Source organism: Balaenoptera physalus (assembly GCF_965194825.1).
Source record: "Balaenoptera physalus genome assembly, chromosome: 3".
In the NCBI taxonomy this organism is placed as follows: Eukaryota; Metazoa; Chordata; class Mammalia; order Artiodactyla; family Balaenopteridae; genus Balaenoptera; species Balaenoptera physalus.
In genome coordinates this window covers 141,887,520-141,914,736 of record NC_138890.1, presented here as the reverse complement: position 1 = coordinate 141,914,736, position 27,217 = coordinate 141,887,520, and the positions used below count along the sequence as shown (strand labels likewise).

Here is a 27,217-nt window from a genome sequence, read left to right as displayed (position 1 = left end):
AAAATACAAATGCATTTTCTGACTCTTGTGATTGTTTCTTAGAATTCAGTTCCCAGGCAACTCCTGGGACTATAGCATCATGACTCCCCATCCCTGATACACAGATGAAACTGTGACATGATGTCATCCAGAACCGGAACACTGGAGGCGGGGAGGAGCAGGAGGGGGCTGATGCACTCCCGGCCTGGCCTTGGTAGCTAAAGCACAAGGGAATCTAAACACGTCAGGCCCAGAGGACGGGCCCGGAGGCAGCTGCAGGCTTGGCTGGCTCTGCTCCTGGCCAGGTGAGCTGGGGGAAGAGGCAGCCAATTCAGAACGGTCTGTGCCACCCTGTGATGGAGACCGTGCCCGATTCAGCCTCTGAGCTTGGAGGGGACTCAGCAAGAATGCAAATCACAGGCCTGGCAAAAAGAGGCTCTGGGAGCCTGTCAGCATGCTCCGCTCTCAGCCTTTTGCCTGCAGATGCCTCGTTTTCAAAGAAGTGGGCGTGTGAAGACTCAGTCCCGAAGATTATCTCTCCCCCAAGCCCACCAAACCCCCTCCCCAAATTACCCTGGCTTTTGAAAAGAAAGTTTCTTTTCCATGCAAGGTGGTGGGGGAAATTAGAAAGGAGAAAGAGCAGTTTTACTTTCTTTTCTTTTTTTAAGGAAAATGTTAAATTTTAAGCCTAAAACGCATGATCTGGAGATAGTGAAAACAGCTGCCCTTAGAACATAAATGATGTTCTATTTTTTTTTTTATTTCTCTTCCAATTGGTTACCTTTAAGCGGAAAGCATTTCTTCTGCTCTTTATTCTGATTTTTATTGATAGGCTCTTTCTATAGTTCTCACCTCTATGTCACAAGCCAGTCTGGGAGCAAACCTAAAGCGCTGAAGTGTAGGGAGTAGCTTGCATAAACGGGCTTTGGTCATCTGTAGAGAAATTCAACCCAGTGAAGGCAGGCAACAGAGCATCTGTTTTGTGAGTCCATTTGTTTTTTTTTCCTCTAAATTTAATAGTTTAAAAAGAAGTGTTAAATATGTATTTAAAATAAGATTCAACTTCAGTTAATGAGGGAGGGGGTTGGAAGTTGTGTTTTGAACTAGCTCTTCCTGATCCATTGTGCTTAAGATAAGTGCTTTAAGTTGTTTGTTCCGTGGAGCTAATGGGTTGGGGACAGTCTAAACAGTGTTTTTCATACAGTCCCCGTGGGGACCAGGGTGCTGACAAGCCAAAGTTGAGAAACTGTGTGAAATACACAGAGCTAACCTCCCTCTTACAAATCCAGACCTGCTAAGCACTGGCCTGCATCTTTAGAATGTTTTAATACTAACTTTAATACTGTCAGTTATGCTAAATACATTTGATATGTCCTTTACTATTATATGGAAGCCTCATTTCCTGGGCAATCTCTTAAACCATTCTCTTTACTATACTCTGATTTTGTTTGAAAGCCAAGATAAAATAAACCATACTATAGCTCCATGACCCACCTATCGATATTTCTTTTTTATCTTTTTCCTATTCTAAACACATACACACAGTTCTTACTTCTACCCTCTACCCACTTAATTTTCCCATCGGAGATGAATCTGCCTCTCATCCAAGAGTGTGCAGCTTTTGAGAATCTCAACCAGAAATTAAGCAACAGTTCACTGTCCATGTTAATCCCAAGTTCTTTCCAACAGCTGATGAGCAGCTGTCTCAAGGACCCCCTGATATTACACAAGTTTCCTCCTAGTGCCAAACAGGCCAGCTTGGGAAACAGCTGTAAAGAAGGAAACATGTGTCTTCTCCCAGCTCTTCCTCCTGCCTTCCCACAGCCTGCAGGGTCCTTATTGTCCACTGCTGCCCAGCACCCACCCCCCGGGGTGATGCCCACAGACCTCCACGGTCTGGCCTGCCAGCCCCAAGCGCCTCAGCCGACACAAGGTCATTCCCACCCCCTTCTCCCTCAGCCACAGGTTACCTGGCTTTATGTCTCCTTGACTTATAAACCCCCTTCTCGGCCGAGAGCCTAGTGAAGCGTAAGTAAATTATCAATTACCCCATCTAAGTAGCAATTCTAATTTAAGAAAGTTTTTCCCAATTATTCCATTGCCTTCTGTTCCCGCTCTTGCTTTCCCTATTGCCATCTATTAAACTTCTACCCATCTTCAAGATTGCTAAGAACACCACCTCCACCTTGAAGCCTTCCATGAACAGCCAGAGCAATCATTCCCTCTTCTAACTCCAGTGAGTACTATGTGTAAACACTTAGCCACACTGCTTTGTAATACAGTTTCTCGGTCATTCCCCTGAGGCAGGAGTAATTCACATGAATCCCGCATAATATCTGGCACAGTGTTTTATATATAATCAATGCTTATGAAATATCAATATACTGACTAAAGGAGACAAAAAAAGAAAGTACTCGGATGGTAATTTCTGAGTCGTCTTCTAGGCTGAAGGTAGTGATCAAGTCTTATTAATCATTATAGCCACACAGTACTCGTGCCAGCTATAATGCTTACATACTGCTTGCATGGGAGACACCCAAAGATGGCTTGCTGAATTCACTCATTCAGTCAGGCGAGCAGATGGGAAGTGGGAGAAGAGCTGTGTCACATTGTCTCACATGTTTGCTCAGTTCCTGCTGGGATGGACTTGAGTCTGAGCGATCTTTTGATTGCTCTGCGTTTTTGTTCAAGTCCCCTTAGCAGCTGATCAGGGAATATCCTTTCCCCAAACTGACGTCCTCCCACAGAGAACTTCCTGGCATCTCTTTTTTCTTCGACACACATCCTGCTGTTGTTCTAGGTCATCTGGGTAAATGATGCTTTCTGTGGAGTGGGATAGAGCTGAATAACTCTATGGTAGAATTTAAATACGGAGATGTAGCTTTTCTGATTTCTTCAGTGTTCTCCATGTGTCCATCTATCCTTCATGACTTGTTTTGTTTGTGCTTATCTGATCCAAGATATAGGAAAAGATGAACTTGTTCTTTGTAGAGAAACCAAAAAAGGAACTGATAGGCAAACACATTGATTCAGTTCAGCCCATTTTTGTTTTCCTTTTTTTGATATTATAATTAAATGTCCATTTCTATTTACAAAATGGAGAAGAAAAATGCTTTCTCAGTTTGGAGAATTTTTTTTAATTTCTGGGTTCATGGCTTTTGTCTCTTTTATGAGTAGAGGGGAAAATCCTAGGACTCCCATGTTTCTTAAAGGTTACCTGGATGTCCAGCATGTTTGAAATGTTCCCGTGGCTCTTCATGTAATTAAGGAAAAAAATCAGGAGTATGGGAAGGAGTTCAAGGCAACGGGGAACCATCCCCCCCGAACAATGGGCAGCTTTGGGGAGATGGACACAGGATGCAGAGGTTCAGAGTAGGGCGGTAGCCAATTTTCCACTTTAGGGCCACCCAAATCTCAATGTCACTCAGCCTGCAGAACACCATCAGTGTGCTGCCTCAGTTTCTTCCACCATAAGTTGGGGGGATACCCAGGTTTAAAGACTCAGCTATTCTCTGGGAATCTCTATAGTCTGGGAGTTGACTCTGCAGTATTTTAATAAAGGAACATTTTTAAACCTTGGTAAGCCTGAGAACCCTCATCTGTAGAGTGGGGATAATGAAGTACCTACCAATAAATCACTTAATTTAGGAGCTGGCACATTATACGCAGTCAATGGAGGGATGCTTTTAGTATAGGCAGAAGTACCAAATGGCCTTCTATCGGTCTACAGACACTGATCATCAGTCCACAGATGTGCTACTTCTTGGAAATGGTGCCACTAAGATACTTGCTCATAACATATTTGTGTCCCAATTTATTGAATCTGACTGCCTAGCACCTTGCTTTGGCTTAAGCTATGGCATGATTTGGGAGAACAATTCATCCTTTTTTACCCTCCATTTCAGGAGCACTCAAGAATGGACTCAAGAATGGAAAGAATGCCCTGATTATGTCTCTGCTGGAGAAAACAGCTGTTACTTTAATTCATCTTATACCTCCATTTGGATCCCCTACTGTATCAAGCTAACCAGCAATGGCGATACTGTGGATCAAAAGTGTTTCTCTGTTGAGGAAATAGGTAAATCACAGGTTTGTGTTTTATTTGACATGGCTTTAGATTAAATAAGTGGAGAAGGCTGCAAAGCCCAAGTGTATGCAAATAGGAAGACTGTGTCATTGCACTCTGTAGAGGGATAGAGGTCTCCTTTACAGTGCATGAGATCAGCTGGTGAACCAGAGAGAAAGGGCAGAGGGAGCTTGGGTTGGCTCTAACATGAAAAAAATCTGGCAGTAAATGTTGTAAAGAAAAGAATAGGAGCCTTATGGAGTCTTTTCCTTGAGAAGGTCTCTAAAGCTGGATTGTGTTCTTGTGTGCCGCTGCAAGGGACAAACTCAATGCACTCTTAAGATTCCTTCTCTCCTAATGATTTGGTATGATTATTATATTCTGATCTACTGAAATACATTGGCCTTGATCTCTGTCATTGCTATAATAAATGCCTAGATTTTCTTTACCACAAGGCATAATCATTCTGGAATTTTACACTGACAGAACAGCCAAAATCAGTTTAAAGACATGTTTATAAGATCTCAAAACAAGCACTGGAGGTAGTCAGCTCAATGAACAAAGTGAAAGATCCAAGCAGCTTATCCCTTGCCCATCATGTGGACACAGGGGAAATGAAACAAAACAAACAACCATAATTGGAATATTCATGTTTATATTATAATATTCTATAGTATATTATACTATAATATAATAGTATAAACAGCTAAATAGAAAGAATCAAAGAAGGACCATGAGTAGCTGACACTGGTGCCTCAAATCTATCCACAAAGCTCATTTGTTGCTTATAGGAATTCCTTGGAGGCTCTCTCAGATGTGTTGTTCTTGTGTGTGGTTTCCCAGGCATCAGCAGACTGGAAGAGACAGAGAGAGTGTGGGTAGAAGCTGCAGATAGAAACAAGTAAATCTGATAGCCTGACTTTGAGGGAGAAGATTGAGAAAACTGTACCAAGCAGAAAAGAGAACCCAATTATACGGTTTAGAGGAACTATTCGTACATATGCCCTAACGTCAATAGATGTAGCTGTCTAGTGGCTAAATGGGTAGTAGAAAGACTACTGTGTCAAGACCCATGTTCTGACCCTGTCCCTGCCAAGAGCCAGCCCCACTCGTTTACCTGGCTGACTTTCACTGAGTGCCTGCCATGAGCCGGGCACTGTGCTGGGTGTGTTGGCTACAGAACGAGTAAGACGCAGTCAAGCAGGGAAATCAGGCAGGTTAACAAGTAATTGTGGTACAGCACAATAGGTGCCGGACTCAAGGTGTGTGGAATGCACAGCAAGCCAAGGCTGTGGCCAGAGGTGTGAATGATTGACTGGGCCTGAGGGATGAGAAAGGGCTGCACAGAGATGGTGACTAGTTCAGTTACTTCTTAAAGCATCAGCAGGAGTTGCTAGTTATACAAGATGGACCGTGTCTTCCAACAGCGACTAAGTTCCAAAAGTGACAAACAGCGCAGAATGTTCACAGACTCGGGAGCAGTTTGGCAGGCCTGACTCGTTGGCCAGAGAAATCATCAATTGATCTTGTATACCCCACAGAGGAATTTGGACTTTACCTTACTGCCCAGGGGGGTACACTTGAGGATGCTTAAGCAGGGAAATGACCTCAGGATATTTATTGCTAACACTTACAAAGCATTTACCATAGATCAGGTATCATAACTGTGTGAGATGGGTTCTATTATAATCCCCATTTTACAGATGATGAAACTGATCCCCACAGCAGGGGATCAATGACTAGCTCAAGGTCAGACAGCTGGTAGGCAGAGCTGAGATTTGAACCTAAGCAGCATAACTCCAGAGCCCATGCTCTTAACCTCAAAGCCATACAGCATGGTACTATTGTCTCAGGGAAATTCATCTTGCTGCAGTGTAGAGGGTAGATTGGAATAGCACAGACTAGAGGTATGGGGATTAGAAGACTTTGTGATAATCAAGGCAAAAGATGATGATGGGCAGACTTACCATGAAAGCAGGGAGGGAGGGAGCTGAGAGTGAGAGACAACAAAGAACCGAGGTGAACCTAGATCTGAAGATGACAGTCACAAGCCTCAGCTCCCTCATGTATTATGAATGTATTCTACTAGACCTCACAGGGCTCGTCTTTGGATTTAAAGTCATATATTACTTAGGCATTTGTCATTCATTCAGTTTATTCAGCCAATCTTTGAGTCTCTTCCTTGGGCCAGGCAGTGTTCTAGGTGCTGGGGACAGGAAACATCTGCCCTAGTGGGACATTTTCCCAGTGAGGGTGGAAAGAGACCATGCTGGGAAGAGAGATAACATCGGGAGGGAGAAAAGCACGCTGGAGAGGTTGCAGTGGTAGCGTTATCAGACATGGCTTCACTGAGACAGCGACACTTGAGTAAAGAAGGAAGTGAGAGAACAGTCACATGTCTACCTGAGGGAAGAGGGCACAGGAAGGGTAAAGATCCTGAAGCGGCAGCATGCCTTTGCTCTCTCAATGAACAGCATGGGGTAGTGAGGGGACACACGGAGAGCAAGGAGGAGCGTGGTCATAGACCAGATCCCAGAGGTCAGAGGGTCAAAGCTAAGGTACCCTTTAAGCCATTGCGTGACTTTGGCTTTCATCTGGAGTGAGATAGGAAGCCTTTGGAAGGCTTTAAATGATGAGTGATATGACCTAACTTAAGATGACCACCATGTCCACAGTATTGAGGCTGTGTTGAGAATAGACTGAAGAGGGACAAGGACCACAGGAAGAGACTAGTTGGGAGGCTAATGCAGCAAAAAAAAAAAAAAAAAATGATAATGGCCAGGACCAGGTTAGAGCCATGCAGGTGATGAGAAGTGGGTGGATTTGAGGACTATCTTGAAAGTACAGCTGACAGAATGTGGGATGGTGAAAAAAAAGATGAGTCCGGGAAGAGTTGACCATTTTTATCCTGAGCAACTGGAGGAATGGAGTCACCATTAACAGAACCAGGGAAGGTAGAAGAGGAGCAAGCTTCAGGCAGAAGACTTGCCTTTGAATGCGTTCAGTTTCAGATGCTTTTTAAATATCTCAGAGTGTTTCTCACACCGTAATGTGTCAACTAAGGCACCTAGAAATAAGCATAAAAGTAAGGAAGAGGTTATTATTATGCTCATAACAGTGGTACTGAGCCTTCTCAAAAAGGACCCAGTTCTATATCCTCTATTTAAAGTAGACAGGAAGATTTGTAAGATGCAACATGAGTAATAAGTTTGAGAAAATTTTGCATTAAAAACATTTTTATAGTTCAGTCATCTAAAGGGTTAAGCTTTGGTTTTCAGAATTCATCAGTCCCCAACAAATCCAGAAAGATGAGGTATAGCTATCATGATGTGGGTAGCTTAGCTATTTTGCAAATCCCTTCAATTTAATTTCCAAAATGTGGTCATGATTAGTCAAATTGGGACTTTCTCATTTTTTAAAAAAGTAGTATCCACTCCACAGTGGTCAGTAGCATGCAGTTAAGTAAAACACAGAAAACACTGATTCATTACCATTTGAGAGAGCAGTGTAATGCCTTCATTTTATATCTGAAGACATGATCACATGTGGCTAGGAAGACAAGCTAAGGAGTATTTACTGAGTGTTTGGAAGGACTGTGCTTCTGTAGCCGTACAGAAATGGCAAAGACAAGAAATGAGAAAGAAAATAAGAAAGATCTTGCCCCAGGTCACATACAGCTTGGAAGAAAAAAAATTTCTCCACCCCTAGTTCCAAAACAGCGACATGTTTAAATACCATAGATCTTTCTGACTCTCCGTTCCTTCAGTTTTGAGTTAAAGTGAATTCCTTTGCCAAAATCCCAAAGTATTAATCCTATCAGAGCCAAAAGAAATGTAAAACATGGCAAATCTTTAAGAATAGCTATAGATCAGATTTTAAACTCAAAAAGAAGTTTTTTATAGGGCCTTTTTTTTTAAGTTAAAAACAGATCATCCTTAAGTTAAAAAATGATTCACTTTGTTGTAAAGCAGAAACTAACACACCATTGTAAACCAATTATACTCCAATAAAGATGTTTAAAAAAAAAAGACACTCTCCCATACAGTGGGAATATTGGAAGAATTAAGAGTTTGAATAATAAAAATGTATAAAGTAACAGTCTCTTCGGAAGAAAGCATTCCACTAATGTCGAGCTGTGTCTGTGTACTAATTCTCTGTTGAAATGCCCAGTGCAACCAGATCCACCCATTGGCCTCAACTGGACTTTACTGAACATCAGTTTAACAGGGATTCATGCAGATATCCAAGTGCGATGGGAACCACCACCAAATGCAGATGTTCAGAAGGGGTGGATAGTCCTGGAGTATGAACTGCAATACAAAGAAGTAAATGAGACCCAATGGAAAATGGTAAGATATCATTACATCTCACATTTAAAAATCCTTTGACTTTTCTTCTTTTTAGTTTAACAACCCCCTCTCACTTATAGACTTTCTTTTCACTTAATACCACATGCCCATGCTATATGCTCTCTAATTTCTTATTTGAGAAAAATGGCTATAATCAGTAAAATATCATCTTGGAATTCTTTAAGACAGCAAATGCTTACATGGAGTTTTATACAGAAACCTATGGAAGGAAAGGAAAACTGTATTTCCCCAGTCATCATTGGTATCCAGTTGAACCTTAGAACAATATCGTGTACTCTAGCCACTTAGCTGCCTTTGAGGATGTGGCTAAACATGGGAAGGGTTATGATCAAGGTCAACAGTGAGCTGTGGCTAAATATTCTCCCATGATTTTAGTTGCTACTCTTCACCAGACCCCCATTAAAATAAGTTCTTGAGTGACTCCAGGAGGGAAACAGAGTGGGGGGGGAATTGATCCCCTAGAGGTTTCAGAAGGATGTTTTGTTACATACCTCAAGGGAGAATCAAGCTAAGAGGTTTTTATCTAAGCAAGTGGCATGGTACTGGTTGACCTCTGAACCCCTCACTTCCTTGCCAGGTGTATGGGAGCTGGGCACTTAGATAAAGTCCACATGGCACACAACAAGAAGAAACCAGGATTATCATGCTGCTCCCAATGTAACCAATTCTAAATCAGTCTAGCCACAGCCACAGGCCTGGCCAAGCCAAGTGGTTTCTGGCCGGTCACCAGGTCGTGCCCAGCAGCCCGGCACAGCCTCACTCTCAGAATTTTGAGACACCAGGCCCTGTCCATTCAGTGAACTGCTGAGAAAGAAGCCAGTTTTGTCACTAGAGGAAAGTTAAGTTTAGAGCAGCTGTGCACAGTTAAATATTGGGCTTCAAGGTTCTGTTTGCAGAATCATTTTAATTTAGATATCTGTTCCGTAACTTGGTACAGAAAAGCTTGGCTGGATGCTGAGTCAAACAAGGCTTTCTAAATTCAAGCTTCAGTCAAACATTTGTTCAGCAACCAGGTATTGAAATAACTACTGTGCACAAGGCACGGTGCTAGGCACCCCAGGGCAGCAGTTCCCAAAGTGTAAACTTTGGACCCCTGAGGGTCCCTGGGACCCTTTCAGGGAGTCCACAAGCTCAAGACTATTTTCATAATAATACTAGAATGTTCTTTCCTTTTTTCACTGTGTCGAGATTTACACAGATGGTACAAGCGCAATGGTGGAAACACTGCCGCTGCCTTAGCACAAATCAAGGCAATAATTCCAAATCGTCCTGACAGTCACTGTATTCTTCAGCACCGTGCACTCACAGTTAAGAAGCCGTGAGCAGGGCTGGGGGGAGGGAGTTTCACATAAGAATGTCCTCGATGAAGCTGCATATATTATTAATTTTATTAAATCACGATTTCTGAGTATGTAGCTTTTTAATCTTCTGTGTGACACATGGGAAGTACACATAAAGCACTGCAGCTGCATACTGAGGTGTGGTTGGTTATCTTGAGAAAAGGCATTTAAACACCCGAGTTGCCTGCTTGAACTAGCTGCTTTTTGCTTGGAATACCATTTTTACTTTGAAAAAACAACTGATAAACAGCTGGATGGTTTTTCACATTTGAGTTGGCAAATACTTGGCAACATTTCTAGAAAAAGTGAACTTACCACTTAAGAAAAACAATTGACAGTATTTGTTGCCAATGAGAAAATTTGAGCTTTCAAGGTTAAATTCGAATTTTGGAAAACTTGCTATCTGCAGCTGTGAACTTGACAGCTTCCCCAACCTTTGAAGATCTCCTAATAAGATCAGTGGTGATATAAGCAAAAGTGAGGGGTTTTTTTTAATATTGTATAGTGAAATGTGTGAACATTTAGAAAATCTGCATAACTCAGTGAACAGTATTTTCCAAATGACCATACTGTAACCAAAACCACACTTGGAGAAATGATCCATTCAAAGTACTAGATGGAATGGTGGATTTTAATACAATGAAGTGTGAAAGATTCATTGATAGAATTTAAGATTCCACATTGCAACTAACCTTTAAGAAAATACCACTTACTGAGTTTTTTTGTTGGTGTTAAAGAAGAATATATACAATTATCTGAAAAGAGTATTAAAATATCTCTTCCATTTCCTCACTATATATCTGTGGGACCAAGTTTTATTTATGCACCTCAACCAAAACAACACATCCTAGCAGTTTTAATTCAGAGACAGATGTAAAAATACAGCCATTAAGCCAGATATTAAAGAGATTTGCAAAAATGTAAAACATTTTTCTCACTATAATTTTATTGTTTCAGAAAGTACAATAATTTTTATAAAAACATGTTAACATAAAATCTATTATTTTAATTTTGAAATTAGTATTTTTTAAATTCTCATTTTCAGCTTCTAGTATGGTAAATAGTGATAGGTATAACCCCCAAAAACCAAAATCTTTAGGATTCTCAATCATTTTTAAGAGTGTGGAGGAGACCTGAAACAAAAAAAAGTTTGACAACCTAGAAAAAGCAAAGATGTAAATCACAACATTAGCACACAAATTGAGTGCTGATAGTTTGAACACAGAAAGTCCATGGCCTGTAGTTCTGTCCCAGTGGAGGCACTGATAGGAACCGCACACTCTGAGCCAGGTGCGTGGGAGCATGGGACTCAGTCAACCATTCAGGGCCGCATCCCAACTTGGCTTTGCGGCACTTTTCATTGCACCCCTGCTAAATCTCATCAGATAGTCCAAAGGGGTCAATTAACTTTTACTTTACTTACCTTTTATAAATGAAGTAACAAATTCATGATATTTATAAGTCTGGTAATTTGCAAGGTATCTCAGAATTGTCATGAGTATCAAGGGCCCATCTATAAGAATTGACCTCTCTTGAAGATCTTACATTCTACTTGGCTATGAGAACAAGAGGCATAAGCATAAAAAGAAGAGAGGGTTGTTAAGTCAAGGGGGAAAAGGCTAATGTTTGTTGCTTGTATCAGGAATTCATGTTACATTTGACAATACTGAATTTGGTATTACTATGCCCATTTTTAATTTATTAAACACATTTTGAATATAAAAGTAATTCTAATGACCATGTAGTTGCTTACAACTATTTACCTGCTAAACCAAGTTAAGAATTTGTTGTTGTTGTTGTTGTTGTTGTTTTTAAGACTTAATGGGTGGCGTAGAATTATCCACAATGTGTTGGCCGTCTCTTGAGTACCTACTATATACCTGGTATTGTGCTGGGCTTTGGAAATGTAAAGAAAATGAAGGCATTGTGTGCCCCCAGGGAATTTTCAGTATAATATAGAAATTAGAGCAATGAATTAAAAGAAGTAATATGTGTACTACCTGGCAGGATGGAGTAGGGATAATTGCCAGAAAAGCCTTCTTAGAATATCAGCAGTATTTGCATTGAGAATTAGCCAAGAATAGGCTTTCCTTCATAGGAAGGTGGCAGGGAGCAGGGCGGGTATTAGGAGCCCTGTGAGCAAATTTGAGTTTGGTGTGGCTGGTGTGGAAGGGTGAGGGAAGATGGAGAGGGGGCCATGGGTCGAATGGCCGAGGGTCCCTTTTTGGTTTTGTTATTAATGAAATCTGTAAAGGAATAGTACTGGTGACAGCGACAGAGAAATGAGGGCTTCAAGAATGGAAACATAGGCTTTTTAAAATAGTTTAAGAAAAATAATAAAATGAATTTAATATTCAGAAGCATTTTAGATATACAAATATTCCATATATGAAGCATCTATAAAAGATGCAAACTAACCATTCTGTGTACATAGGGAAAAAAAAGAGGTACTTTGTGAGTAGAAACTAACTGAGGTGAAGGGAAATTTGTTTTAGAAGCTGAAGGCCCAGGCTCTGACTTAATAAAACAAATTATGAGAATCTTATTTATGTGAAAAACCCATGCTGTTGAAGAAGAGAATGTTCCTAATTTTCTATAAACAGGAACAAGATGTTCTACCCAAAAACACAAGAAAAGCATATATTGGATACCTGCTTTGAATATTTGACTTGGAGGAAAACACCATCATTAGTTGTGTCTAACCTCTTTGATAGCAACATGTCTTAAAGGTCTCATAGCCTCACCTACCCTTCCCTGGGTAGGTAAAGGAACATCTTGGCCTTCAGGGTTGTGGAATGCTGACGGTTGTTACCAAAGGCCTCCAGTGACTTTTCTTCACAAATTTTGAATAGCAAACTATTTTGAGGTGGCTTTAAGCCTTCTAGAGCAAGCTGATAGAATTGTTTGAAAGTTTAATTAAGGCAACTATGATTTTTCTAGGATACTTTCCAATTCTGTGATCATATGAATGACTACCCAGGATTTCCAGAGAACAGATATAGATATAGGAAATATGTTTGTTTCTTTCTGTTCTGATGTCTTTATATAAGAATGTAATATCCCAAAGGGTAGGCAATGTATCTGTAATCTTTATAATTCTGCCATTCACTATAATAATTCTATTATGCTTTGATCTTAGTAGAATATCTGACAGCCTAATGCAAAGGTATAGCTGCATTTCTTTAAAAAAGTCTGTCATATCTTCGTGTTTATACCAAAATAAATTTGAAGACTACTACCCATTTAACAAAATGATTCTTTTTTTTTACCATTTTTTAATTGAAGTATAGTTAATTTACAATGTTGTGTTACTAAGTTATTTGCCTTGATCTTTCTCTAAATAGCAAACTCCACCAGCGCATTTTAAAACGTTGCCTACTTTACAGAAATTCATTTTGAATACAAATGTAGAAACACCTCATAGAGCTTATTGCATTGAGTTGTTGACTCTCTAACCAGTAAGTTTCATCTTTTGTCTTGAAAGATGGACCCCGTACTGTCAACATCTGTTCCAGTGTACTCATTGAGACTGGATAAAGAGTATGAAGTGCGTGTGAGATCCAGACAACGAAACTCTGAAAAATATGGCGAGTTCAGTGAGGTGCTCTTTGTAACACTTCCTCAGATGAGACCATTTGCATGTGAAGAAGGTAAACCTAAGAGATTAAGGTGGAAGCCAACATGGTTTTTGTCAATATACAGGGCTTGTTAGGGTGTTGTCCAGATCAAGATACATTAGCATCAATTGTCAGGATGAGGGACCTTGAGTTCACTGCCTGTAACAGGTACTCTCCATTACAAAAGAGGAAGGAGGATTTCATTTTTGAATTATTCAGGAAAAGTCACGGGGTAGGTGCAAGTTAAAGAGCAGAAGATACACTAAGCTGTTGATGGAGGGGGTGGGGTATCTCTGGATAACAGAATTTCGGGTGATTCTTTTCTTCATTTCTATATTTCTTTGTTTCTATATTTCTAGTATTTTCTATGAGTTTGTTTTGCACTTATAATCAGAAAAAAATGTTTTTCAAATACACAGTGAAGAAATTCTGAATCTGGGTGGATGGCTATCTATGTGGCATCTTAGAGAATGCCTAATATTGAGTCAGCCTAAGTAGTCAATGGCAGGTGTTCATTGGTTTTAGAAAGTTTGGGTGTGGCTTTTACCTGGAGGAAGGCTTAGTAAATCGTGTGCTAGATACACTCAAGAGTGACAAGGAATACTTGAAGATCCTATATAAAAGAAATATAAACATATAGTTTAAAGAAATGAGACCTATGAATTCAGAATAAAAGAATTTAAATTTTTGGATACAGAAATAAAGAAGGCTGCTTAACAATGAATAGTAAGTGTATAAAGTATTATCACTCCCAAATGGGAATTGGCTATAACTCATCTCCATTAAAAACAGAAGGTCTGCAGTGCCACATGAAGGTCTGAGGTTTGTTAACGAAACAATCACAAGCTACAGAGAAATTAAATTTGTATTTCTGCACTTACGGTACAGGTAGAATCCGTGATACTGTATAACACAAATGAAAGTGTCTATAGTACAGGTAGAATCCGTGATACTATATAACACAAATGAAAATGTCTATAGCACCATCTTTTCTAAGCTCTACTCAACAGGCTTATTGTTTCACATGATACTCGATACAATGAAATTCAGGTTAAAAGCACATTTGCCACGTGCCCTTTAAGCTTATTGTGATGGCATTTAATTCCTTACCAAAAACATTTTTTAAACAAGCTTTTCCTTCTCTGTTAAAAAAGAAAAATATTGAACTCTCGCTTTATATTATGTTCCTGAGTATATCATTGATATAAAATTATAGGTACCACAAGATACAAAAAAATGATATTCTCTCCCCCACTAATTCTTTATAATAGGCATAACATCTCCCTTGGGGCTTTTAATAACTGAATAAGAAAATAAATAAAAGAATATTACAGCATAAAAGCCTACTTTTAATAAAGCAACGTTAAGGTAAATTCCACCTTAAAAGCAGTCAACCTCTGCCACTGTGGCACTTGTTCTGGAGAAATGAAATAGAAGTTTTACAGACTCCCACAAATTTGCTACAAATTGTACTAAAATCTGAAGATGGGAGTCCTAGTACTGATCTTCTTCTGTCAAACAATATTTTTTTAAGCAGAAAATGTATGCCCTGCATGTCTAAAAAGTTTCAGTAATGATTCAAAAGTAAAACTCTGCCCCCATCTTTTTGATGGATCCTGTCTGGAGGATAAAAAATATCACCACACCTTTAAAAACAAAGAAAAAGAACCAAGTGGACATTATTTAGGAAAAGTAGTATATTAACAGGCATCAATTTTTCCTAGAGCTGAAGCATTTTAATGACATACCCTGAATACATAAGATGCTTAAAGCAGTTTGTTTGTATAAACATGGATTGTGCTTAAACTGTATGCTGTTTCTTTACTTTGACTTTTTTTTTTTGGTACATGAAAGGATCTGAAGAAGTGGATAGAGGTGTTCTTGGAACAGAAAATACTCCTAAGTCATTGCACTCTATTTCAGTGGTTATCAAATGAAATCACAGACTTTACTAGATGAATACACATTAGGAAATTTTTTTATGTGGAACAGGAGAGTGAAATGTAAACTTCAACTATTCATAGTTCTGTGAGTGAGATGTTGTTCTTATGTTTTTCAGATTTCCAGTTTCCATGGTTCTTATTTATTATCTTTGGAATATTTGGGCTAATGGTGACATTATTTTTATTCATATTTTCTAAACAACAAAGGTAAGTGTGATAGAACATACTTTGATATGTTTTTGCCAGTCATTTAGCAAACATACATGTTTCCATTTATTGTTTGATGTTTTCTTTTGTGAATCATGGGTGAAATATTTCAACCCAGTGGAACGTTATCTCCAGTTATACATTTACCACTTTGTTGTGTTCATCATAGAGACATCACAGGTCTCAGTTCTCTCTGGAAAGTTGCACAGGACATTAAGAGGCTGAGGCTAGTGGCTGTACACCTTGTGATATGTACCTCATCAAAGTTCTGAAAAAATTGGCTCATTTATTCCAGGACCATAAGGCAGCAGTGAGGTTTTGGCTGAGTCTGACACAGTCCTAATGTAAGAGGAAATTTAAGTGGTAAACTAAAGCCACCTAGATAATTCAATCTAATAAAACCTTTTTTGACTTCATATGATGACAATTTTAAGTAAATTTGGGTTTTATTGAAATTGCTTGGATAGTTATGATTTGGTATTTCATCTGCTTTTGTCAACACAGATAAAATTCTAAGCTTGAAGAGATTCCATTCTGCATTCTCTTGCAGTCAAAACGCAGGCTCCAGTTATTATTCTGCCACTGCTGTTTAATCTCATTTGAGTCCCTTAATCTCTCTAGGCCTCCAGGTTCTCATGGGTAATATGAGGGTGTTGGATTATATGACCTTTAAATTTCCCTTAAGCTGTAAAGACTAATTATTCTATTTTCATTCTTGAAAGAAACTCAGTACAGACTACAGGAACTTTTAATACAAAACATAGGAAAAGTTACCAGTACCGGTCACCAGTTTTCTTACATTTAGAATATTCTTTTTTTTATTTTTTTAACATCTTTATTGGAGTATAATTGCTTTACAATGGTGTGTTAGTTTCTGCTGTATAACAAAGTGAATCAGCTATATGCATATGTATATCCCCATATCTCCTCCCTCTTGCGTCTCCCTCCCACCCTCCCTATCCCACCCCTCTAGGTGGTCACAAACCACCGAGCTGATCTCCCTGTGCTATGCAGCTGCTTCCCACTAGCTATCTATTTTACGTTTGGTAGTGTATATATGTCCATGCCACTCTCTCACTTTGTCACAGCTTACCCTTCCCCCTCCCCATATCCTCAAGTCCATTCCCTAGTAGGTCTGTGTCTTTATTCCTGTCTTGCCGCTAGGTTCTTCATGACATTTTTCTTTCTTAGATTCCATATATATGTGTTAGCATACGGTATTTGTTTTTCTCTTTCTGACTTACTTCATCCTGTATGACAGACTCTAGGTCCATCCACCTCACTACAAATAACTCAATTTCGTTTATTTTTATGGCTGAGTAATATTCCATTGTATATATGTGCCACATCTTCTTTATCCATTCATCTGTTGATGGACACTTAGGTTGCTTCCATGTCCTGGCTATTGTAAATAGAGCTGCAATGAACATTGTGGTACATGACTCTTTTTGAATTATGGTTTTCTCAGGGTATATGCCCAGTAGTGGAATTGCTGGGTCATATGGTAGTTTAGAATATTCTTTAAGTCCCATGGGTTAATCTTGCCCCTTCTCCTAGAATTAGGGTAGCTAACACTCTGTTTGCCTGGGACTTTCCTGGTTTTAGCGTTGAAAGTCCTGTGTCCAGGCAAACCAAGACAGTTGGTTACTCTACCTAGAACTAAAGACAAGTATCCAGGTGAAGCCAAGACGCATCTACAAATCAAAATAGGATCTATGTGAATATATTGTAAAAGCTTTTTAATTTGTATTTTGAAGCTGTATAGCATTTGTAAACATCAAAATAGAATTTCAGTAGAGAGAAGAATTCTCAGAATTCTAGAGTTCCAGAGTGTCAAGCATGCTAAAAGTCTCCAAGTGAATGTAGGAAGGGTTATTTTAGTAGTTTCATCTCCAATTTTATAATGTAAGCTCAGGAGAAAACAAAATTCGCTCTGTAGAATTTTATTTTCTATCTAACTTTCTAGCAACATTACTATCTTAGAAACACAAGTATTATAAAGCAGGATAACACACTTTTTTCAATTGGGGGGGAAGTTAGTAAATAATTGTTTAGGATTTTAAGTAATTTATGTATTTAAGCAATGCCAACAGCAAAGGAGCCAAATTATTCTGTTGATTAATTTGAATTCACTGATCTGTACAGTTAGGCGATGGGCTAATTTATGTGTAACTGCAGTAGATAAACCCACTATGTACATAATGGAATTTACTTTTAACATTAGTTGTCAATTTTGAGTCATCATGAAGACCAAGCAAATTTGTTATGTTGCTTAAAATTACATTAGTTAACAATATTTGGAAGAAAAAATAATCCTCCAAATAGAATTTCAAAGAAAATATATTAACCTTTGTCTAAAACAGTGTTTTCTATGAATAATGAAGTTCTTAATTATGATGCTTGGTCAAAATCACCAAATTGGGAAAAATTTTGGAAATCTATTTGTACTGCCAAATTTCCTGTTCTAAATTAAGTTTTCCGTGGAAAACAATTAACCTTTCTTTTTTCATGTACCCATAAAAACCCTTATCATTGTCTAAATTTCCATGTTCTAATGAAAGTAGGAAATGGTAGAAAATAGCTGTCAGCAAGTGTGGAAAGAACAATTAAAATGAAACTCAAAGAATGAGGTGCTATGCCAGTTTACACCAGAACTTCAGGACTGTAAAGGACTTAGGTGCTGTTTGTCTTTGCTTGAGGTTTTGTTAGTTCACAAACCAAGCCACTGGTCCCTTTCTTAGTCCAAATCATTAAAAGTCAACTCTAGCAAAATTTATAGTGTAATTTGGATTTGAATAAAATGATAGAAAAATCAGAAACGTAGTTTCATGCCAGTTTATCTTTATTCTATACTCTGTGGCTCCCACCATATGACCTACTCCAGCCTTCAAGCTATGACTAATCCAGGAAGAAATAACTGAATCAACATAAAACAGAAGTGACAAACTGGCAACCTGAAAGCCAAATTCAGCCCGCAGATCCATGTTTTGTTGTTTTATGTTCTTTTGATTTTGGAGTAGTTTTCCTGCAAAGTGTTTATAAAACAGGGAATTTTCACACAAAAATCCAGATTACCAGATTATCTTTAAAAACAGAGATCTAGTGAAACTGAGCTGATATTCCTGCATGGCAACATGTGCTGAAGCAGAGGACCAACAACCATCCCATTTGCAAAGGGCATATGTTCTCTGTCACCATTCCCATCCCTCCCTATGACTTTGTACCAGGCCTGCTATATTCAGTTGCATGACTGGCTTGGGTCCTCCAAGCTGCAGGGTCTGCCACCCTGGCCTAAAGTCAACCACAACTCCTAGAAAGCTGACTATCAACAAGTACCTAAATGCATCATCCTCTTCAAAAAAAAAGAGGCACCCATACAAAGTAAAGCGTTAGACATTTAGGAAACTTTGCCTCCTGTAACTGGGGTTATGTTGCATTTTTCTGTGTGTTTGAACCTGTGAACTATTCATTTAGAGATGCAGAACCAAGTTAACCCATCAGCACGACGGAAGGCAAAGGGCCCAGGTTTTGGAGTCAGCTGCTTTGGAATTGAGCACCAGCTGAGCCAAGTATTAGTGTGTGATTTGAACATGTTCCTTAAATATCTAAATCTTTCCACAGATAATGTCTTCTGCCTCCCTGGTAGTGGTAAGGATTTAATGAAATGTTTAGTGCAAGGGTAGACAAAGTTGTTTTAAAAATGACCAAACAGTAAATTTTTAGGCTTTCTGGGCTATGCAATCTCTGTCACCACTACTCAGTTCTGCCACTGTGGCATGAAAGCAGCCATAGATGATATGCAAACTATTTTACATAGATAATATGTATAATGAACATGACCATGTTCCAATAAAACTTTATTTACAAAAACAGAGGGCAGACCACATTTGGCCCATAGACCGTAGTTTGCTGACCCAGAGTTTAGTGCAAGATACATCTCACAGTGCTTTATCAGAAGCATTCAAAAATGGTAGCAGTTATTAATAACATGAATTTTTTCTATAACTTCTATTCATCAGTAACAATTTAACACCGTCCCACAGAGTAAACCTAGTGGAGTCTACTCAGACACAACTTACAAAACGGAATTTGGCTTATTCCTTGGATTATGTAAAAAGGTGGTGGAAACATTCAAAAAACGTTCATTCACACTAAGTAGAATATCAGCTGATACCCAAAAATCAGATTGGAATGGATAATCTCTGAGCTTTATTCCAGAGCCACAATGTTAATTTTTTTCCTTCTTTCTTTTAATTGGAGTATAATTGCTTTACAGTGTTGTGTTAGTTTCTCCTATATAGTGAAGTGAATCAGCTATATGTATATATATATATCCCCTCCCTCTTGGACTTCCCTCCCCCCACATCCCACCCATCTAGATTATCACAGAGCACTGAGCTGAGCTCCCTGTGCTATACAGCAGGTTCCCACTAGCTACCTATTTTACGCATGGTAGTGTATTTATGTCAAACCTAATCTCCCAATTCATCCCACCCTCCCCTTCCCCACTGGTCCACACGTCCATTCTCCACGTCTGCCTTTCTATTCCTGCCCTGCAGATAGGTTCATCTGTACCATTTTTCTAGATTCCACATATATGCATTAATATACAGTATTTGTTTTTCTCTTTCTGACTTACTTCACTCTGTATGACAGACTCTAGGTCCATCCACATCTCTACAAATGACCCAATTTTGTTCCCTTTTATGACTGAGTAATATTCCATTGTATATATGTACCACATCTTCTTTATCCATTTGTGTGTCGTTGGACATTTAGGTTGTTTCCATTTCCTGGCTATTGTAAATAGTGCTGCAATGAACATTGTGGTACACGAATCTTTTTAAATTATGGTTTTCTCAGGGTATATGCCCAGCAGTGGGATTGCTGGGGCATATGGTTGTTCTATTTTTAGTTTTTTAAGGAACCTCCATGCTGTTCTCCATAGTGGCTGTATCAATTTACATTCCCACCAACAGTGCAAGAGGGTTCCCTTTTCTCCACACCCTCTCCAGCATTTATTGTTTGTAGATATGTGATGATGGCCATTCTGACTGGTGTGAGGTGATACCTCATTGTAGTTTTGATTTGCATTTCTCTAATAATTACTGATGCTGAGCAGCTTATCATGTGCCTCTTGGCCATCTGAATGTCTTCTTTGCTGAAATGTCTGTTCAGGTCTTCTGCCTATTTTTTGATTGGGTTGTCTTTTTGATACTGAGCTGCATGAGCTGTTTGCATATTTTGGAGATTAATCCTTTGTCCATTGCTTCATTTGCAAATATTTTCTCCCATTCTGTGGGTTGTCTTTTTGTCTTGTTTATGGTTTCCTTTGCTGTGCAATAGCTTTTAAGTAAGTTTCATTAGGTCCCATTTGTTTATTTTTGTTTTTATTTTCATCACTCTAGGAGGTGGGTCATAAAAGATCTTGCTGTGATTTATGTCAAAGAGTGTTCTGCATGTGTTTTCCTCTAAGGGTTTTACAGTGTCAGGTCTTACATTTAGGTCTTTAATCCATTTTGAGTTTATGTTTCTGTATGGTGTTAGGGAGTGTTCTTATTTCATTCTTTTTTTACATGTAGTTGTCCAGTTTTCCCAGCACCATTTATTGAAGAGGCTGTCTTGTCTCCATTGTATATTCTTGCCTCCTTTGTCATAGATTAGGTGACCATAGGTGCATGGGTTTATCTCTGGGCTTTCTATCCTGTACCATTGGTCTATATTTCTGTTTTTGTGCCAGTACCATACTGTCTTGATTACTGTAGCTTTGTAGTATAGTCTGAAGTCGGGGAGCCTGATTCCTCCAGCTCCATTTTTTGTTCTCAATATTGCTTTGGCTATTCGGGGTCTTTTGTGCTTCCACACAAATTGTATAATTTTTTGTTCTAATTCTGTGAAAAATGCCATTGGTAATTTGACAGAGATTGCACTGAACCTGTAGATTGCTTTGGGTAGTATAGTCATTTTCACAATATTGATTCTTCCAATTCAGGAGCATGGTGTATCTCTCCATCTGTTTGTGTCATCTTTGATTTCTTTCATCAGTGTTTTATAGTAATATCTGAGCTTTATTCCAGAGCCACAATGTTGACTTTAAAACAAAAACTCTAGTTACACTATTAATGAAATATATAAATGATTTACTCAAATTTATTCAGGAAATGGTTTATTGAGCACCTTCTCTGTGCCAGGAATTGTTCTAAGTGCTGGGGATACAATCAGGCACAAGACAGGCAGGATAGATATTGAAATGAATTATGGTCAAAAAGTAACTTAAATATTTGGAACAGAAATTTTAAGTGCATCATAGACTTTTGTGTATACAAATCCATACTGATCAGAGATAACTCAAATTTAGTCTGTCCCAACTGAAATGAACTGTGCAATAACACCCTGGTTAATGAGATCATCTTGGATAATCTTATAATTCGTGTGGATTTGTGGTATGAACTTATACCAACCCACCCTTTTTTGAGGGTACAGATAATGTTGCCTCCACATGCATTGGCTCTTTCTCCTCCCCTTCCCTTCCTCCACAAATTACAGATGAGATGTATATTAAAATTACCTCCCTTATAACTGACATGGAAATAATTGGCTTCAGATGGAATTAAATTTCTAACTTCCAGTACTAAGACTGTCTATCAATAAAAGACATTATGAAAGAAAAGTTATAAGAAAACTGCATTTTACTTAAATTGGTTTCAGATGAGGGTTTTTTGTTGTTGTTTTTTTGTTCTTTTTTTCTTCTAGTTTTGCCTTGCCATTTACTGCTTAATGCTTTCCTCCTCTTTCTCAGATTATACTTATTCCAAATTTTCTGTTATTTTATATTAGTGATAATACTGTCAATATTTTATTTCTGTCTTTTGAAATGAGAATGTATAACTGACATCAAAACAAAATTTTGTTTTCAAGGATTAAGATGTTGATTCTACCCCCAGTTCCAGTTCCAAAGATTAAAGGAATTGATCCAGATCTCCTCAAGGTAATTAATAAATTATCTAAGTTATACATAACACTAATTAAATGATACCTGAAGAATAATGTCTTATGTTGAGACCTTTTGCAAGTTATATGTATTACATTTTATTTTTTGTATTCCTTCTGGAAAAAAAAGTTTTTAAATAATACATCTCAAAATTATGAGAATGTCTTATTTAAAAGTTCTTGACTACTGGATCAAGATGGCAGAGTAGTAGAATGTGAAGCTCACTGCCTCACACAAATACATCAAAAACACATCTACATGTGGAACAATTCTCACAGAATATCTACTGAATGCTGGCAGAAGACGTTGGACCACTAAAAGGGCAAGAAAATCTCTATGTAACCAGGTAGGACAAAAGGAAAAAGAAAAAAACAAAAAAAAAGGAAGGAATTGGGAAGGGACCTGCACCCCTTGGGAGGGAGCTGTGAAAGAGGAAAGATGCCTGCACCCTGGGAAGTCCCCTCACTGTCATGGAGATCAGCCGGGACAGAGCGGGAGTTTTAGAGCCTTGGAGGAGAATGCAGGGACCGGTTTTGCAGCAGCTAGAACAGAGAGAGACCTGCAGACGGTCAGTGCCACCACTCAGCACTCCCCAGCCGGAGACACACATCCACCAGTGCGGGCAGGGACTGGGTGCTGAAGCTCAGGCTTCAGAGATTAGACCCAGGGAGAGGACTCAGGTGGTGGGCTGTGCAGAAAGAGCCTGAAGGGGCTGGAGTTTGGTGCAACTGCACCAGAGGATGTATGCAGAGAAAGCCTGGGCTACCTTAGAGGCCAGGTACCATTGTTTGGGTGATGTGCGAGAAGAGAGGCAAGACGTGCCATTGCAGCCTTTCTCCCTGCACGTGCTCTCAGGTGGCAGGACACTGCCTACACAAGCTACAGGAGCGATCACAAGCCACCACCACCCCCAACCCCCACACTTTTAAGAGCTGTCATGAGCTACCGCCACCACCCTCACAGACTCCAGGAGCAGTTGTGAGCCACCTCTGCTCCCATTGTGTGCTCCAGGGATGCGCATGAGCTGCCACAGAGAACGCCAGGACCAGGCACCAGCCACCTCTTCTGCACACCCCCTATCAATCAATCAAGAGAATAATGGCTGAGGAAAGAGGTGACAGGCATCCATACTAAAAACAGCCCTCACACCAAAATATTAAATCCACACAAACTACACAGGGGCACTCCCACATATAAATAAGCCCTCCAAGACCATAGTAGATCATTGTTTCTCCTAAACTCACAGAATAAGAGAAATATAAGGTAAAATGAAGAAGCAGAGGAACCACTCCCAGTTAAAAGATCAAGAGAATTCCCCTGAAAGAACAATGAAACAAACAGACCTCTTCAGTCTAATAGACACTGATTTCAAAAAGGAGATAATGAAAATACTGAAGGAATTAAGAAATGCTATTGACAGAAATGCAGAGTACTGTAAAAAGGAACTAGAAACTATAAAAAGGAACCAAAAAAATTTTGAAACTCATTCATTTGCCAAGATGAAAACTGAACTAAAGGCAATGAATAGCAGAATGAATAATACATAAAAATGAATAAATGACCTAGAAGATAGAATAATGGAAATCACCCAATCAAGACAGCAGACAGAAAGCCAAATGAAAAAAAAATGAAAGCAATATAAGAGACCTATGGGATAATATAAAGCATGCCAATCTATGCATAATAGAGACCCCAGAATGGGAAGAAAGAGAAAAGGGTATTGAAAATGTATTTGGGAAGCTGAAAACTTCCCAAACGTAAAGAAAGAAACATATCCAGGTACAGGAAGCACAGAGGGTCCCAAACAAGGCAAAACCAAACAGACCTACGCCAAGATTATAATTAAAATGGCAAAAGTTAAAGAGAGGATTCTAAAGGCAACAAGAGAAAAAGAAAAAGTTAATTACAAGGGAACCCCCACATAAGGCTATCAGCTGATTTCTGGACAGAAACTCTGCAGGCCAGAAGGAAGTGGCAAGATACATTCAAAGTCCTGAAGGGGAAAAAACTGCAACCTAGGGTACTCTACCCAGCAAGATTATTATTTAGAATAGAAGGAGTGTGAAAGAATTTCTTAGACAAGCAAAAACTAAAAGAATACAGCAATACTAAACCTATCCTAAAGGAAATTTTGAAAGGTCTTCTGTAAATAGAAAAGAAGTAAGAATATATAGGAAAGAGAAAATCACAATTGGAAAGAAAATCACCTAAATAAGCCAGTACACGGAATAAAAAAATCAAAATAAATTTCTGTGAAATTTATGATAACCACAGTGAACAGCAAAAGGATGAACATGAAGATGTAAAAGAGGACATCAAAATCATATAATGTGGGGGATAAGAGTAAGAAAGTGTAGATTTTTTTTTTGTCATTTCCTACAATGTGTTTGAGCCTATATGATTACCAGTCTAAGGCAAGTATCAATAGCTATAGGATGGGGTTTACATACTTGAGAAACAAGGTAACCACAAATCAGAAACATACAATAGACTCACAAAAACCAAAAAGAAGAGAAGTACAATACAAAAGAAAATCATCAAACCACAAAAGGGAAAAACAAAAAGAAAAAAGGTACAAAGAAGAAATAAAAAATCAACAGGAAAGCAAGGCTTAAAATGGCAATAACTAACTACATATCTATCAATAATTACCTTAATGTCAGTGGACTAAATGCTCCAATCAAAAGACACAGAGAGGAAGATTGGATTAAAAAAAACAAGAGCCTACAATGTGCTGCCTACAAGAGACCCACTTTAGAGCAAAGGACACAGATTGAAAGTGAGGAGATGGAAAAAGATATTTCATGCAAATGGAAATGACAAAGTAGGGATCGCAATACACATATCAGATAGAATACACTTTAAAACAAAGGCCATAAAGAAAAATAAAGAAGGACACTTTTACACGCATCAACATATATGCACATAATATAGGAGCACCCAAATACATAAAACAAATACTAACAGATATAAAGGGAGAAATTGACAGGAATACAGTAATAGTAGGAGACTTTAACACCCCACTCACATCAGTGCACAGATCTTCTAGAAAGAAAATAAGGCGACAGAGATCCTAAATGATACAATAGAACAGTTAGACCTAATTGATATTTTTAGGACATTACATCCAAGAAAACAGAATATACATTCTTTTCAAGTGCACATGGAACATTCTCTAGGATTGACCACATACTAGGGCACAAAACAGACCTCAACAAACTTAAGAGTATAGAAATTATCTCAAGCATCTTTTCTGACCACAGCAGCATGAAACTATAAATCAACCACAGAAAAAGAAAATGACTACTAAACAATATGCTACTAAAAAAACGATTACCAAACAATATGCTACTAAAAAAACCAATCGGTCAACAATGAAATCAAGAGTAAATTAAAAAATACCTTGAGAAAAATTAGCATGAAAACACCACTGTACAAAATCTATGGGATGCAGCAAAAGCAGTTCTTAGAGGGAAGTTCATAGTGATACAGGCCTTCCTCAAAAAAACAAAAGTCTCAGATAAACAACCTAATCTACCACTTAAAAGAAGTAGAAAGAGAAGAACAAACAGAACCTAAAGTTAGCAGAGGGACGGAAATAATCAAGATCAGAGAGGAAATAAATAAATAAAATAGTGATTAGAAAAATAGAAGAAAATCAAGAGCTGGTTCTTTGAAAGGGTAAACAAGATTGACAAACCTCTGGCCAGGCTCACCAAGAAGAAAAGAGAGAGAACCCAAATAAACAAAATAAGAAATGAAAAAGGAGACATAACAACTGATACCACAGTAATACAAAAACCATAAGGGAATGCTATGACCAATTATATGTCAACAAATTCAACAACCTAAAAGAAATGGACAAGTTTCTAGAAACATACAGCCCACCAAAATTGAATCAACAAGAAGTAGATAATTTGAACAGACCGATCATTAGAGGTGAAATAGAATATGTAATTAACTCCCTACAAACAAAAGTCCAGGACCAGATGGCTTCAAAGGCAAATTCTACCAAACATACAAAGAACTCACACCAGTCCTTCTCAAACTTTTCCAAAGAATTGAAGAGGAGGGAACACTCCCAAAGACATTCTATGAAGCCACCATACCAAAATCAGACAAGGACACCACCAAAAAAGAAAATTACAGGCCAATATCTTTGATGAATATAGATGCAAAAATTCTCAACAAAATATTAGCAAACCAAATCCAACAACACATAAAAAAAGATCATACACCGTGACCAAGAGTCATCCCAAGTTCACAAGGATGGTTCAGCATACACAAATCAATGTGATACATCACATAAACAAAAGAGAAGACAAAAACCACATGATCGTCTCAAAAGATGCAGAAAGAGCATTTGACAAAATTCTACATCCATTCATGATAAAAACTCCTACCAAAGTGGGTACACAGGGAACATATCTCAACATAATAAAAGCTATTTATGACAAACCACAACCAATATAATACGCAATGGTGAAAAGCTGAAAGACTTCCCACTAAACTCTGGAACAAGACAAGGATGCCCACTCTTACCTCTTCTATTTAACATAGTATTGGAAGTCCTAGCCACAGCAATCAGACAAGAAAAAGAAATAAAAGGTATCCAAATTGGAAGGGAAGGGGCAAAATTGTCGTTATATGCAGATGACATGATACTATATAGAAAACTCTAAAGAATCCACACAAAAACTACTA

General features: G+C 38.5%; 1 protein-coding gene across 4 annotated transcripts in view; it reads left to right on the top strand.

The window, feature by feature from the left end:
• GHR (growth hormone receptor) overlaps window positions 1-27,217 on the top strand; it is a gene marked incomplete at its 5' end in the record, with an annotated part of 277,380 nt that overhangs the window by 245,120 nt on the left and 5,043 nt on the right. For all 4 annotated transcript variants that reach the window (XM_082454515.1, XM_082454517.1, XM_082454516.1 and 1 more), the window contains 5 exons: window positions 3,885-4,057; window positions 8,216-8,394; window positions 13,240-13,405; window positions 15,432-15,522; window positions 22,441-22,510. In XM_082454515.1, coding sequence (XP_082310641.1) covers window positions 3,885-4,057; window positions 8,216-8,394; window positions 13,240-13,405; window positions 15,432-15,522; window positions 22,441-22,510 — 679 coding nt within the window. The remainder of the gene's footprint in view (window positions 1-3,884; window positions 4,058-8,215; window positions 8,395-13,239; window positions 13,406-15,431; window positions 15,523-22,440; window positions 22,511-27,217) is intronic.